We start from the raw sequence: 16,813 nt of genomic DNA, 5'->3' as shown, positions 1-16,813 counted from the left end.
AAGAAAACGCAACATTTGATCAATTCCGTTACCATATTTTCTCATTTTTCACAAACTTTGTTTGGCGGTAACAGAATGAAAGAAAAATATTAAAATTTTAGGAAATATCTCCTATTAGGATCAGAACAGCTCGTTATTATAATTAGGCATAAATTAGAGATATAAATAAAGGAACAAATAAAACTTGTACTTATAACTTTTAAAAGAATGGCCCAGATTTCACAATTCAAAATGACATAACAGTCAAACCGTTGGTAATTCGTTCAAATGTCAAATACGAGTTGCTCGAGCACGAAATTGATTTTCTGATATCACAGCGATAAAGTTCATAAATAAAACATAACATGCATTATGTATGGCATCGTGATTGATCTTGGCCTGTCGCCGCCTTCATAACTGTTATTAGTCTGTGAATGCCCTTAGAGGGTTCCGTGTATCAATGTAAAACTTACTACACAGCTTGGCAAATAACCTAACCATAAAATTAAAATTTTGAAAAAACCCCCGACCGCGACATAGTAGACTGATTTTCATGAAACATGGCTAAGAACACTCCCGACTAACTCCGCTTTCAGACAAAAAAAACTAAATCAAAATCGGTTCATCCGTTCGGGAGCTACGATGCCACAGACAGACAAACACACACAGACAGACAGACAAACAGACAGACAGACACGTCAAACTTATAACACCCCGTCGTTTTTGCGTCGGGGGTTAAAAGAGTAAAAATTAAAAACTTGGCAACATCTTTCCAACCCTCATCGTGCGAGAAAATGAGATGACACCATGATGTGGTCACTTTCAATTTCTCCTTTTTTAGGGTTCCGTACCAAAAAGGTACAAAAAGCACCCTTATGGTGCGACTCTGTCTGTAAGTCTGTTTGCCAGGCTGTAACTATCTAATTCAGTGAGACTCGGGCGCAGTAATATAATGAAAAAATCTAGGAATTTAATAAAATGGAATTTAAACATTTCTATACAAAATTGTTCCCATGTTTAAGCTTTTTAACCCCCGAGATAAAAACGGCGGGGTGTTATAAGTTGGACGTGTCTGTCTGTCTGTTTGTCTGTCTGTCTGTGGTGTGTCTGTATGTGGCGTCATAGCTCCCGAACGGATGAACCGATTTCGATTTAGTTTCTTTTGTTTGAAAGCTGAGTTAGTCCGGAGTGTTCTTAGCCATGTTTTATAAAAATCGGTCCACTCTGTCGCGATCGGGGGTTTTTTCAAAATTTTATTTTTTTATGTCAAAAATTTGACAGTTACGAAGAAAATGGCGCTTTCATTAAATTCTACAATTTAACCCTTTACCGCATATTGTTCCAAAAACTATCTGTTATAAATTCTCCTATTCAATTTCCAATCAAAATCACGCAGCGGTGGCTTTTTGTGACTCTTAATTGACAGAAAAATCCAAGAATTCTCAAATTATGTACACTGAAGGTTTATCCCAGATCGATATTGAAAGTGATATAGGTAAGTCATTGATAAATTAGTATCGGCATTGACATGCCACTCTACTTCTAATCGGCGGATCTTGTAGTAATTATGGGAACTAAATGAATGCTATCCGTGGAGCAAAAGAGAGCAGTATTTATATTAGATAGGTTAACTGACAATTTGAGTCTTTGAATGCCAAGAGTGATTTTAAATAACCTTCCCGTATCTTCTGTAGAAGTAGGATTAAATTGCGAAATTTTCTTAATCCCCCTTACCTTATCCCTCATTTCATGTAAAGGTTTAAACTATTTTTTAAGACCCCTCTTACCACTGGTGTGATATTTCAGATATTTGTGTTTTTTCGTATATAGGGCCAGACACCAATATACTTATATTTGCCAACGAATTTGATAGCACTGTTCTGCCAATTCGCTGCAAACTTAACTTGGTAATCTTGGTATAATTTCTTCAAAAATAACGTTATCTTTCGAATCGAAATAGAATCAAACTTTTCAACTCGAAAACTATTTATTAATGTTACCATCTAGAATCTACGCCCTGTCAACTTAGCGTCACTACACCTCGGACACCATTAGCGGTGTTGCCAGCTAAAAATAAACCATAGACAAAGGTTGACGGACTGTAGATTATCGATGTTGGCATCTTGATGTTGGCTGCTCTGTCAGTTCATCTGTCATGCGGTAAAGACAGGGTGTTTAATTTGAATTGAGAATGCTTGTAATACAATAGCTCCTGTTTTGTTTTTTTTTTGTTTGTGGTTAACAAGCGTTATTATTGTTATGATGGGAGAAATAAGATCAATGTAATGATCGTGTCATTCTGGAAGATGTGCCCATTGACTCGTAACTTCATGTTATTAAATGTTTTTTTATTTATTTTATTTATAAAGGAATTCTAATGTTTCTGACTGGAGTATAAATAAAAATAAAATAAAAGACGTGGTAAAAGGTTATGCAGTAATGTATGTAGTGCACAAGCGCCTACTTGGTATGATGAATATCTTAAGAGAATAGTTTGCATATTGATAAACCAGATGACTTAAAAGTCGTAAAGAGTAAACGATTATATGGCACACTATCAATGAAACAGTAGGTATTACGGGGATGGCTGATTAGGAATAAATTCCTTTTTTATAAGAAAAAAAAATACCGCCGAGGGGTGTCCGAATTTAATCCGTTCCGTGACGAAATAAAATATCATGAAAATATTTTAGAGCAAAATACTACTTTCTACAAAGTCCTTCCACAAGAAATACTATATAAAAACCCCATGTCCTATCTAGCAAATGAGTGAGGGACAATATTCCATACATTACAGCTATCTGCAGCGACGACATCAAGATTTATTCGTCATGCGCGGGACATGCCCACTACAAGGAAATGTTTATCTACCTCGCTTACCAACGTTTTTGCCGCACGTTTCCATGGTACGAGGCGAGATTGGACATTTCCCTAGGATAAAAAATGCAATTTTGTATTAATATCGATCGTTTCGATATCCTTATACAAAACTGAATATCCGGCTCGAAGGACCGATTTTTTGTTACTCAGGGTCCGTTGAAGTTTTTGTTTCTTTTCAGCAGACCTAGGGCTTTTCGTTGTTATGGAATAGCATCCAAAATATCCATAATAAACTACATTGAACACATGCACACATGAAGTTTGACATGAACGTATACACAACATACGTAATTTTCAGTACAGATGGTGCTTTTGTATCGCATTAGTGCGAGAAGTGGGTCATTTTGTGGTCGAAACTTCAAGAGGGTCATCTGTACTGACAAACATCGTATGATACACGTGGGAAAATAATGTACTATTTGAGTCTATATTCTTCTTCTTCTTTGTCGTACTCGTGCCGATTTAAAACACTCCCTTCGGTCGCGTTTTAATTTATCGCCACTCGTTTCTAACTTCCTTTTATACGCACTTGTATCGTAATGTACTATTGTATATCGTGTAATGGAGCCCCGCTCTCCCCGCGACACCGGACGATGCGGAATCGAACCCGCGATATGTTAATGCCGGTCCGATCGTGACGCACGCCTGTCCGCCACTTCATCGCCATCTGATTATTCATTTACTATAGTAAGTACTGTAAATAGGTGAGATTAAAGGGAATGATGAGATAGTTAAAAAAAAATGTAAAGAATAAATTTAAAAGTGGAAAATGTCTGCCTTGGGTGAGACTTGAACTCACAGCATCTGGATCGATACTCCAGCGCTCTGCCAACTGAGCCACCAAGACTTCAAATAAAAAACAACCAAGACTTTAAAAATGTAGCATGGTTAAGCGCATCGTAACTGCGCGTGTGTGAGTATACTAAATGTATGTAGCAGAATCACTTGGGAGTAGTTCGGTCTGTGCAGGTAATCGTGTCTTTTGTACTATTAGTACACGTATTACACAAACCTAATTGCAATGCAATGAGGATATCACAGCGAGTATCACAGAGTAGGTGAACCAAACCTCCAACTACCCTTATCCGTATCTAATTAACATTCCCTAATCACCGTAAAAACGGAGGGAAATTAACAAAAAATGCTAACAAAAAATTAACCCACTTTCTTATTAACCCTTTCCACAACTCAGACCCAAAACAACTTAACACCGTTCAAAACCCTTTGCGCTTACGACCTTTAGTTTTGTGACGTTTGCAATCGTGTGATCGCTACCCTGCAAAGTTAAAGAGGTCATTAAGTTGCTTGACAAGTGGGTACTTGAGGCCTTTTTGATTTAATGGCGTAATGCGGTATGATTGATGTAGAAAAAGTTAATATTCATGAAGTCTTGCTAAATGTACTTGCGAGTGCTAGAGCTGGTAAATGTAAAATGTGGATGCGGCATATTTCAATATCGTTTATTGTGTTTATTTACTGCCAACTGGCGAATTGTGATACTACAGTAATTAAAATTTATCGTAGCAATTACTAAGTAGAATTCAATATTATACTTTGGTCGAATTACATTTCAACACTAAGTAAACAACCCATCTCAGATTTTCGATCTGTGATTTTGTTAAGTTATTTTAGTATACGGTCTTATAAACTATAATCAATAGAAACCCTGTTAGAATTATAAACGATATAATGAATGTATTGTCAACATGATCGCAGTACAAAACTCTTACTTTTTAGGGTTCCGTAGTCAACTAGGAACCCTTATAGTTTCGCCATGTCTGTCTGTCCGTCCGTCCGTCCGCGAATAATCTCAGTAACCGTTAGCACTAGAAAGCTGAAATTTGGTACCAATATGTATATCAATCACGCCAACAAAGTGCAAAAATAAAAAATGGCAAAAAATGTTTTATTAGGGTACCCCCCCTACATGTAAAGTGGGGGCTGATATTTTTTTTCATTCCGACCACAACATGTGATATATTGTTGGATGGGTATTTAAAAATGAATAAGGGTTTACTAAGATAGTTTTTTGATAATATTAATATTTTCGCAAATAATCGCTCCTAAAGGAAAAAAAGTGCGTCCCCCCCTCTAGCTTTTGAACCATATGTTTAAAAAATTTGAAAAAAATCACAAAAGTAGCACTTTATAAAGACTTTCTAGGAAAATTGTTTTGAACTTGATAGGTTCAGTAGTTTTTGAGAAAAATACGGAAAACTACGGAACCCTACACTGAGCGTGGCCCGACACCCTCTTGGCCTATTTTTTTATTTAATGAAATATTTGCCAGTTTTCATCAGCAAAAACCTCATTTGACCGATTTACAAGACTTAAAACGACCGGTCTGGCGCAGTCGGTAGTGACCCTGCCTGCTTCGCTGCGGTCCCGGGTTCGAATCCCGGTAAGGGCGTTTATTTGTGTGCTGAGCACAGATATTTGTTCCTGAGTCATGGATGTTTTCTATGTAGGTATATACGAGTAAGTATTTATATATTAGGTATATATATCGTTATCTGAGTACCCACAACACAAGCTTTCTTGAGCTTACTGTGGGCCTCAGTCAATCTGTGTAAGAATGTCTCATAATATTTATTCTATTTATTAAAAGCTCCATAAACAAAGTACTGTACTACCCACCAAAAATCACAGAATGCCGCATCCATCCCCACTTCCTCTAAAGACAAAAAAAATAGTTACAACACGTGCGATGCCGAGATAACGGGAAATTAAACCGCTTTTGATAATAGCTTTTGTATTTAGACCTTCATTTAGTTTTCCTACATAGTGGGAAAGTATATACTCGACTACTCGTACTTTCCTATTGTTAATCCCCGACGCAAAAACGAAGGGGTGTTATATAAGTTTGACGTGTCTGTCTGTGTGTGCGTCTGTCTGTCTGTCTGTCTGTGTGTGTGTGTGTCTGTCTGTGGCATCGTAGCTGCCGAACGGATGAATCGATTTTGATTTTTTTTTTGTCTGAAAGCTGAGTTAGTCGGGAGTGTTCTTAGCCATGTTTCATGAAAATCGATCTACTACATATGTCGCGGTCGGGGGTTTTTTCAAATTATTTTATAAAAAAAATATTTTGACGACCGGTCTGGCTCAGTCGGTAGTGACCCTGCCTGCTGAGCCGCGGTCCCAGGTTCGAATCCCGGTAAGGGCATTTATTTGTGTGATGAGCACAGATATTTGTTCCTGAGTCATGGATGTTTTCTATGTATATAAGTATGTATTTATCTATTTAAGTATGTTGTATAAGTATATCGTCGCTTAGCACCCATAGTAGGTATAAGTTTTGCTTAGTTTGGGGCTAAGTTGATATGTGTAAGGTGTCCCCAATATTTATTATTTATTTTGGCATTATTAGGTACGTAGCCAAATGCAAAACCGCTTAATGATAATATTGTTAGCTACTTTTATCGCTCTTCCGTATTGGCGCGACAGAACCAGACTGCGTTTCGAGCGGCGTCTAGCGTCAACCGGCTGAAAATCGGATGCTTGACGCAATTTTTGTAACACTGTCACTGTCAAACAAGTCTGTCAGTAAATAAGAACTAAGAAATCTACAGGTATCCTTTTCTTTCTAGAGAAAAGGATACCTGTAGATTTCTTTGTTCTTATTTCCTGACATACTTGTTTGACAGAATATAGCTTTTGTTTTAAATTCTATGGTTGAGAAAAAACAGATAATTTCTGTTTCTACACGTTAATAAAAATTGCTTAAAGTTACTTTGCGAAAGCAATAATGAATAAACTATCTTCAAACCGTAATTTAATAAAAAAAAAATACAGTGTGAAATTAATTCCTGTATTTTAATAGTGTATAATTTGGTATAATTTAGGCCAATATTAGTTTATTCTTATTTTTATATATCGTGCTGGCAATCAGAGCTAGGCATGCAATTCAGAACCTACGACGATAAACTTTTTAAAAGAAAAAAATTAAAGCTCTATGGTTGCATGTTAAGTCTTTTTTTTTTGTATATGAGTCCTTCACTGAAAGTAGGTCATTGGAGTGGACATCTCGTTTGACAACGTTATGGGGTTACTGAGGGTTACATGACAGGTCTGCGGTTAGCCAGTCAAAGAATTTTACAGCTGGCAGTCTTTTTACATTCCAATCCCACGAGGATAGTTTTTTAATTTTCTGACCTGGATGCTGGCTTTTCAAGCCATAGAAATTAAATTGGAAAAGGGGAAAACCTATGCGACTACAAAACTTTTAATAGTTACCAACCCCATTTAATGTTTTCTTGCATTTATTTTAAGATTATTTGTGTTTTTGTATAACTTAAGTTTTTCTACTCCCGAACTGTTATTCGTCATTTACAGGGTCGTGCATAGATCTTTAAAACCCTACATAAAAGTCTATTCCTCAAAGTCCGCCTCCATCGTCTTTCCGCGCTTGCGCGCAGTATCGAAAAAACTGAAAACGCATTGTTTGGCTCTGTAACCATGGCAACGCATTGTTGCATGCGTGCGCGGGAAGGCTTTGGGCAGCTGAGCTGACAGTACAAACCTTTGCGTCAAAATACAGGAAACAGTGTGAATTTCACAAAAATTATTCAAGAAAACTATTAAAAACTAAGTGCATGGTCGTAGAAAAAGTATTGTATGCAATGGTGTTTAACTGAGTCAAAAAATACTCGTGGCGTCTTAATAACAATTTTCGGCTTCGCCTCAAATTGTTACCCACGTCACTCGTCTTTTTTGACCTCCTTTAAACGCCCGTTGCATAAAATACTATTTAAGATGTGTCAATTCAAAATTAGTTTATATATGAATGTAGATATGTTAAATGATTTTGAGAGCTATATCAGTGGTATTTAGCACATAAGTACTCTATTTTAAGCGAAGTCATGAGGCTCAAGCGCGCGACGGGGCGTGGTCGTATTAAAGAAAGAACGATCGCCTTCACAACTCATGCTGCCTTTGCATTTGCTTGGCTAATAAGAATGCAACATTAAAAAAAAAAATATTGGGGACACCTTACACAGATCAACTTAGCCCCAAACTAAGCAAAGCTTGTACTATGGGTGCTAAGCGACGATATACATACTTAAATAGATAAATACATACTCATATACATAGAAAACATCCATGACTCAGGAACAAAATATCTGTGCTCATCACACTAATAAATGCCCTTACCGGGATTCGAACCCAGGACCGCGGCTTAGCAGGCAGGGTCACTACCGACTGAGCCAGACCAATCGTCAAAAAAAAAATGTTGAAAATAATGTTGTAGTATCCATACTTTACTAATAGTATTAATGGTAAAGGGCGTGTCTGTTCGTTTGTCCGTCTTTCATGGCAAAACGGAGCGACGAATTGACGTGATTTTTTGAGTGAAGAAAATTGAAGGGATGGACAGTGACTCACTTTTGTCTCTTTCTAAACCGCCACTTCCCTAAAATTAACGCGAGCGAATCCGCGGGCAAAAGCTAGTGTATTTGTCCAAATGTAGCATGTTCGTACTAGTTTTTTCAAAGTGGACCGCTTTGGATGGTTTTTCATGAAAAATGGCTAAGAACACTCCCGACTAACTCAGCTTTCAGAAAAAAAAACTAAATCTAAATCGGTTCATCCGTTCGGGAGCTACAATGCCACAGACAGACACACATACAGACAGACAGACAAATAGACAGACAGACAGACATACAAACAGACAGACACGTCAAACTTATAAGACCACGTCGTTTTTGCGTCGGGGGTTAAAAATTGGGTCATGTTAAAGTTTATTCAGCATAGCATAAGGAAATTATTTTAGATTTTTAGGAATACAGGAATTAACGAAATGTACGTATCGTGTGTGCTAAACGAAACTGGCCTGTACTTTCTTTTGGCCTTCCATTATCGGGTGCAGTACTTTCGTGTGACTGTGCTTTAATTTCCTGCAAAATTTGATTCATACCTCCAGCCACACGCAATCGTATGGGGAAAAAATCTTTGCATTCTTTAACTGCTTTGATACCTACTAGCGATACAATATTGGAAAATATGAAATTTAGTTAATAATACAGTTTCGTTGCATTTTAATTCATGGATATTTTTAATGCAGGACATTGTAACATATGGACTAGCTAAAAAAAAGCTTTAAGGTATTACTATAATTATTTATTTATGTTAAGGTAATTTATTAGTTATAATATAACTTTATTAATATGCGGGAATATTAAAAATACACACTGTATACAGCATTTTTGTTTTTATGACAAAAACTCCCTACGTATCCTTTCCAGTTCAGGGGTCTATTGCTGTAACTCAGGAACGAGTTAACAGCAGGGCATTTGCATTGTTATCGACTTTTTGAATAGTCGCCTTTGATTAAATTGAAATCACCTTGAGATGTCGCAAATATTTTTTCATCACACTCGCTCGTAAACGGTGTTATTACATGCCTGCATACTGATACGTAATCAGCTATTTTACCGCCCTAGGGCGGTAAAGTGAATACCTGGGTAGGGCCTTCCACGACCTGTCAAAAATTACAAGATGGTGGATGAATGTTCGAAATGTCAGCGTAGGTATTTCAATACATTTCGTTTAAAATTTGGTTATAACATTGTGTATATCACGGGCGGCTGAAGGATTACAAACTCTGAAGGAAACATAAAGTTATTAAAAGCATCTCAAATTCAAACAGCCTCTCGTTCGTAATCCTTCTTTTTCCGCCGTTAATACATATTTTTTTTATACTACGTCGGTGGCAAACAAGCATAAAGTCGCCGTCAATAGACTTTGTGAACAATGTAAACAAACCTTGTAGTCAAAAAGTCTTTAATTTCCATTCTAACTCATCAGATACGGGCTAAATACATGTGTTATTTAATTTTAATCAATTCATCTCACAGTATGATTTTCAACCTTTAAAATAATAAAATTGTGCAAAAATATTGATATTTAAAATTTTATATAATGGTTTGTTTAAATTGTTGAAAATTTCTATTGACAGCGATTTTACGGTCCGCCTGATGGAAAGCGGTCACCGTAACCTATGAACGCCTGCAACTCAAGGAGTGTCACATGCGCGTTGCCAACCCATTAGAAGCTTGTACACTCCCTTTTGCTGTGTTAAGTACACAGCAAAAAAGAGTGTACAAGTTCCAAGGAGGGTTCGGGTTGACGACGACTCAAAGGACAATAGACGGAACAATTTAGTTCCGTAGATCCTTCCGTCACCAATACTCCGCACCCTCGTTGAGCTCTGGCAGCCTTACTCACCGGCAGGAACACAAAACTATGAGTAGGGTCTAGTGCTATTTGGCTGCGGTCTTCTGTAAGGCGGAGGTACTTCCCCAGTTAGGCTCTGTTCTAGATTCGAGCGAGATGATATCCAACTAAAATATCAATATTAAGCTCGCAAAACCCGGTATCTTTGTACCTACAAGCACAAATTATATTCGAGATTTGAACTTTAAATACAACAAAGAAATCCAGGGGTCTATTGCAGTAACTCAGGAGCGAGTAAACAGCAGGACATTTGCATTGCTATCGACTTTTTAAATCTATGCAAACCGCGCGATACTGCCGAGAACACATGCCACTACCTTTGATTAATAACTGGGGGTTTTAGAAGGAATTTGGGTAATTATAATAAGTTTTAACCCTTTTATGTATTTAGGTAGGAAAGAAGTCATTTTGCTAGAGTTTTTGTTATTAATAAAAAATCTTAAAAAAATATTAAAATAAGCCACCCTTCACCAGATTAAATCCCAAGTTGGGAAAGTGCTTTGTGTTTATTGAATTTAGCTTTAACTTAGGAAATAAACATATATGTATAAATTATTGTCTAGTCATTTATCATATAAATTCTTACTAAGTGCAATTAACTGATTTTCCACTTATATTTATTGTTTCCGTATGTAACAAACTTATTCGAATCTCCTCAACCGTTATAGATGCAATCTTCTCTAGAACATTTTTTATTTAATACATAGGTAATAGGTAATTTAGGTGAGTACCTAAATTTTATTCTTAAAATAAAATGGTATCTCAATAGTTGACCTACTATGATATGTTAATGTGAATAAAAATAAACAAAAAATTCAACAGGTTTTTTGTATTGATGATAAATTTAGATTCATACTATACACAATACACATGAAACCGGTAAGCAGTAGCGCAAAAACCTCAGATATTTGACTCCGGTTCGCCGTATCAACTCAATAAATTCAACCACTTATTATAATTACCGTTTCGACAAAATGGCTGCCAATAATGTCCATGTCCCATCCTTAGCTAAGATGTCTTTTCATTCTAGACAAAAACATCGATGGGATGAAAAATGCATGTTATAGGTAGGTAGGTGGCTGGGAAAAAGATTCTCCGGAAATAATTGTTTTGGCATTGGTGTATTTAATCGATTATGCAGTTCACTTTTCAGAAATTCGTATAAAATTGTCACAATCGTTTTAGTTTATTTAACATGTGTAAGAATTATTTCGAAGAATATATATTTCACTTAAATACTGCAACATTCTCAGTCCGTCTCACGTCTCGTACCGGCTTCTGTGATTATCTGGGCATTTTCAGAATTTGGGACACCTCAATTAGCGTAAGTTGTTAACAAAAATTAACTCGCTGTCAGTTTTGTGACGACAATTAAGCATAAAATCTGTCTAAAAATTGATTTTTTTCACATTCTGAATGTAGATTATCGCTCAAAGTATAAACACAAAAACAATATTTTTATAGAAATTTCATGCTTAATTACCGTCACAAAACTGACAGTGAGTTAATTTTTGTTAACAACTTACGCTAATTGGGGGGTCCCAAATTCTGAAAATGCCCATCTTAACGATTTTTGCAATTGAAATAGATATCATACACGAAAGAAAAAACGACAAGGCCCACTGGTGGCCGAGCCGGGAATCGAACCCGGTCTTCAGCTTACGCGGCTAACGTCATTACGACTAGACCACCCGCCCGCCCGGATTTTTGCAATGTCAAAAATTAAAGATTTGCAGCTCACTTGAGTCGCAAGGTGCCGATTGGATAACGGAAGAAGAAGTCAGAGACAATCGCAATTTTTTCTCAATAGAGCTAGACTACCTTTCGCGGCGTTTCGTTTTCGTTTCGCGTCGCAGAAATGTCATTCAGCTACGGCACCAGGGAATAGTTGGATGAGGGTAAGGGGATCGTATAATCGGTCATTGAGGAAATACTTAGAACATAGGTCATTCTTTCAGATAGTGTAGTACTTGTGTCACCATAGAAGATCCGAGTACCGCGTACCTGAGCAAATGACTCGGAAATACCATCGGAATAAAAGCTGCGTACACGCCGTAGGCGTCAAAAGTGGGCGGCGCCTCTGATGTACTACGTGACGGCATCCGCACCAATCGAATCGATCTCGATTTTAATTATACGAATCGAAAGCCGAAGATCGAATATTAATATCCGATTGCGCGAGCCCCGATAGCGGCGCTTTGACACGAATTACAGAATCCGTAATTTGATTTGCAGAAATCACGACATTCCACGAACGATAACGACCGATTTCCATGATAATGCAGTCTTATTTGCATCTAAAGATACGCTATTAACAATACGTTACGAAATCGGAAATTAAATACGGCATCTTACATGCTCGTATCTAGAGCAGATAGCGTTTAAACCAACAAGTCATTGTTCGAATGAAACAATCGCGTCAAAACGATCCGTTTTCCTTTGTATCCCTGATAAGATCTCCGAACGCCTACGACATGAAAATAATTAGCCGTCTCGTCGTCAAACACCGTGTTAACACCGACTCCCGACCAATTACTACCGACATCGAATCGGTATTCAATAAGAACGCCGTAGCTACAACACTAGCCGGTTAAAAAAAAACAAAGCGGACGTGCTAACGAGCCAATGATGGATCGATCTAACGATGCTCCCTATTACAACTTTCATGAAGGCTCTTATTTATTTTATTGCCACAAGTCATAAAGCAGAGATCGAGAAATCAATTGAATTAATGAATAAATCGCAGAAACCTGTGGCGACATATTTTTTACAAGTTTCATAAGCGCGAGAAACGTACACGGTATGTATTAATAAATTCACTTTTTAATCGGTGTTCGCAATCTTGAAAAATTGCTAGCGCGGCCGAGAGATGGCGCTGATATGTGGTGGCCGCAATTTAAATTGTATAATTAAAGAAAACTGCTGCGATTGGGATCGAGCTACGATGTTAATCGAATAACATGGCCGTTATATCGATAACACACGAGTTGAAAATAAACCAAGGTGTAGCAAGGTGGAGTTGGCAAGTGCGCGCTGGTTCTAAAATAGGGATTCCGTTATCTTTGGTTCTCACGTGCTTTTTGCAACTTTTATTAACCTGTTAACATAAAATGTATTATTGATTAATATCAATAAGACGTACCTTCTTAATAAGATACTTCAGTATTTCTGAGTTTTACCTTCTCCGCCGACTAAATGCGACTTATTATGGCACTTCCACACTTACTTTAGAGAATCTTAGACGGACGCTAGTATGTCACCCAAACCAGACTCATCTGGATCTAGGTAGGTACCTACTCCAGTGCCACTACTAACATGTTCTTTTAGTGGCTAAACTTTTTGTGGTGGCTTGATTTTGGTACATACTGATTTCGGAATTGAATTATAAATATTTATTTTAACCGCATTTAGGAAGTAAGTAAGAAAAAAAATATTTTGCTCCCTAAATTATGTCTTTAGTTAACTTACTTACTAATCATTTTTATATTAAAGGAAAAAATGGAAAAATTTACGCTTCCGGCGGGACTTGAACCCGCATCATTTGCGATCCGTGCAAAATGTTTAGAATCGTTAGCAGACGTTTCTGCTTGTTAAAAATAAATTTACTTACTAATAGTGATTAATTACACTTGCATTACATCTTTACGATTCAGTATTCTAAATTAAGTAAAATGCTTGTAGTTACCGTACATACTTTTTTTCGACTTGATGTTATAATGTTTTAACTGCTAGACATTCGGCCCCTAAAAATCGGATGGCGGTGTAAAAAGTGGCGACCGATTGCAAGCGCGGAGATTTGAACATTAGCATTTTTGTGCAATAACTCTGCCGAGTCTGTGCCGATACTGGGCTTTCCTTTTTTAAGGATTGGACTTTAAAATATTTCTCTATTCGCCGACGGTGAAAGGGGTGAGATTTGTAATTAATAGGGATGTTCGGTAGGGTCATTACTTTGGTAATGATTCAATTATTTGTACATATAAATATATTCCCCGTTGCCCGTGTGGTAACGGGTTAAGAATTTCACCACCCCCTTTCTTCCCGTGGGTGTCGTAGAAGGCGATGTGGGATATGGGGTAAATTGTGGCGTAGGCGAGAGGCTGGCAACCTGTCACTGCAATGTCACAGTTTCGTTTTCTTTCAACCCCTTATTTGCCAAGAGTGGCACTGTAACTTTTATGTACACTGTAGTTTCATGTGCTCTGCCTAACCCTTTATGTGATACAGGCGTGATTGTATGTATGTAATGTATAAATAAAAAAGGTCTTTAAGGACAAGCGTACTCCCATAGACTTACATGCATGTAAGTAAGTAAAATATATATGTGCTTCTAAATTACATAATTAAGTTCTAGAGCACAGGCGATTATCTTAGAACTTACGATGCTAGAGATAACATAAAATGTACATTTTATCTCTGAACCAGGTTATATCTGTTAACCAACCATTGAAACATTATATGCATATTGCATATTAAAATATTATAATACCTACTAATCATGTTTATGTAAATGGATGACTAATGTTAGAAGTGTTAGAACACGATTTGTAAAGGTTGTGTTTTAATGTACTGAACCTGACTAGATTTCACTGCCCATCAGGTAAAACCGAGAAAAATCGACAGTAGGTAACCCTATCTATTACAAGACTAAAAACCGTCGCCCTATCTCCTCTACCATTGGCCCAATCCGAATTTATGCTGTCGAATAATCCCAGCCCATTTGTACAGATAATTTTTATTATTGCCATCTCACTCGGATAAACGAAAGAGTTCGTAATGACAATTTAAGTAAGGAAGATGTATTTCCTTTCGGCGGTCGATAAGTTTGAATTTGAATTTGGAATTCGGAGGTATTCTGTTTTTAAGAATGTCTTTAGGGTTGTGAGATTATTAGTTTTGGAGTTGTCGAAATTTGTAGTCATTCAGTTTAATTTATTGATTTAATATGAATATAAGTAATAGTATTTTATGTAAAAGGCGTTTAAAGGAGGTCAGAAAAGACGAGTGGCGTGGGTAAAAAATTTGAGGCGAAGCCGAAAATTGTTAATAAAGACGCCACGAGTATTTTTTGACTCGGTTAAACACCGTTGCATACAATACTTTTTCTACGACCATGCACTTAGATTTGAATAGTTTTCTAGAATTTCTAATCTAGAATATTTCGTGAAATTCGCACTGTTTCCTGTATTTTGACGCAAAGGTTTGCACTGCCAGCGCAACTGTCCAAAGCCTTCCCGCGCATGCGCAGTGTCGTTATAACAATGCGTTGCCATGGCTACAGAGCCAAACAATGCGTTTTCAATTTTTTCGTTACTGCGCGCATGCGCGGAAAGCTAGCGGGCGCTGGCTTTGGGGAATAGACTTTTATTTAGGGCTTTAAAGATCTATGCACGAACTTGTAAATGACGAATAACAGTTCGGGAGTAGAAAAAATATTAATTTAAGAGGATTTACATTTAATTAAATGAGAAAATAAAATTAGATGACATGGTTCTGTATTTAGGTACTTGTCAGTTCTACTTAGTACCAACAGAAAACATTATAAATATTGTGATAAAAAGAAAATTAAGTACAGTCTGGCCAATTTGGCTGGCTAGTTTTCATGCCAAATGATATGTCAAATATGAAGCTTGGAATATATGTAATAGATCATTCAATCAATTATAATGCCAAGTGTGTGCAGTGTTAGTGTGAAAAAAATTTCTTTAACTTGCTAAAAAATATTTACGTTATTTTATAATGTAATAAAAAAAATGTAGATGTAAAATAATTATGCCACCTTCAAGCAGGTGTTCTGGCAACCCTAATCCACAGACAAACTATGCGTGTAAACTATTTTTACCATGGCCACACCACTATCTGCACCCGCTCTTATGCGCGTTATCTCGCGCAGTGCATTAGTCTTCGATAATTCTGAGATAAACCGATCGGCCGGCGCCACACTCGGCTCAGATTAGTCGAATCGAAATTCGAAAAAAAGAATCGATAATCGATAAAGATGTTTTGGTTGGGAGCGACTTAATTCTGGATACGTGGTGTAATTGAACGCTTGTTGGTGTTTTGAATTTGTTTTCTAAGCATTCTCGATTTGTTTGATTCGTAAACTACTTTGTTGACAAGTCGTCGGGTAAATCTGTTTTCATTGTAGATAGTAAGTAGTTGCATACCATATAATTATAAAGCATCTGTTGTAAAGTTTGTAAATTAATTAAATATCTATACAACAATTTTATTAAACGCACGCAGAACTACTTCAGTATACATGAGTAAGCATCAAGAACCCGTGTATACGTATCATTGGACAGTAATGATCGTTCTTATGAAAGTTTCTTTGTCCTTTAAACTGAAGCTTAACTTAAAAATAAGTATTTGTTACTGGTTTTTTGTGTTACATTTCTGAATAAATCGCGGTGTTCATCATCCAAAAATATAAAAAAACATACATACAACATTCATACAATCACGCCTGTATCCCATAAAGGGGTAGGCAGAGCACATGAACTACTCAAGTTTCAGTGCGACTCTTGGCAAAAAGGGGTTGAAATAAAACGAAATTGTGACATTGCAGTGACAGGTTGCCAGCCTCTCGCCTACGCCACAATTTAACCCATATCCCTCAGTCGACTTCTACGACACCCACGGGAAGAAAGGGGGTGATGAAATTCTTAACCCGTCACCACACGGGCAAATAAAGTATAAAAAAATATAAAAAATACTCGAT

At 37.0% G+C, this 16,813-nt stretch overlaps 1 protein-coding gene across 3 annotated transcripts in view; it reads right to left on the bottom strand.

The window, feature by feature from the left end:
• The window catches only part of LOC125227220 (zinc finger protein ush), a 371,106-nt gene that overhangs the window by 7,399 nt on the left and 346,894 nt on the right, over positions 1 to 16,813 (bottom strand). Inside the window, exon 2 of one of the 3 annotated variants that reach the window (XM_048131478.1) lies at positions 365 to 372. The exons of the other annotated variants lie outside the window; for them this stretch is intronic. Coding sequence (XP_047987435.1) covers positions 365 to 372 — 8 coding nt within the window. The remainder of the gene's footprint in view (positions 1 to 364; positions 373 to 16,813) is intronic. 3 annotated transcript variants of the gene reach the window in all.

Source organism: Leguminivora glycinivorella, chromosome 6 (assembly GCF_023078275.1).
Source record: "Leguminivora glycinivorella isolate SPB_JAAS2020 chromosome 6, LegGlyc_1.1, whole genome shotgun sequence".
Taxonomy (NCBI): Eukaryota; Metazoa; Arthropoda; class Insecta; order Lepidoptera; family Tortricidae; genus Leguminivora; species Leguminivora glycinivorella.
The sequence above is the reverse complement of the archived record's forward strand: the minus strand, read 5'-3'. Positions and strand labels throughout refer to the sequence as shown.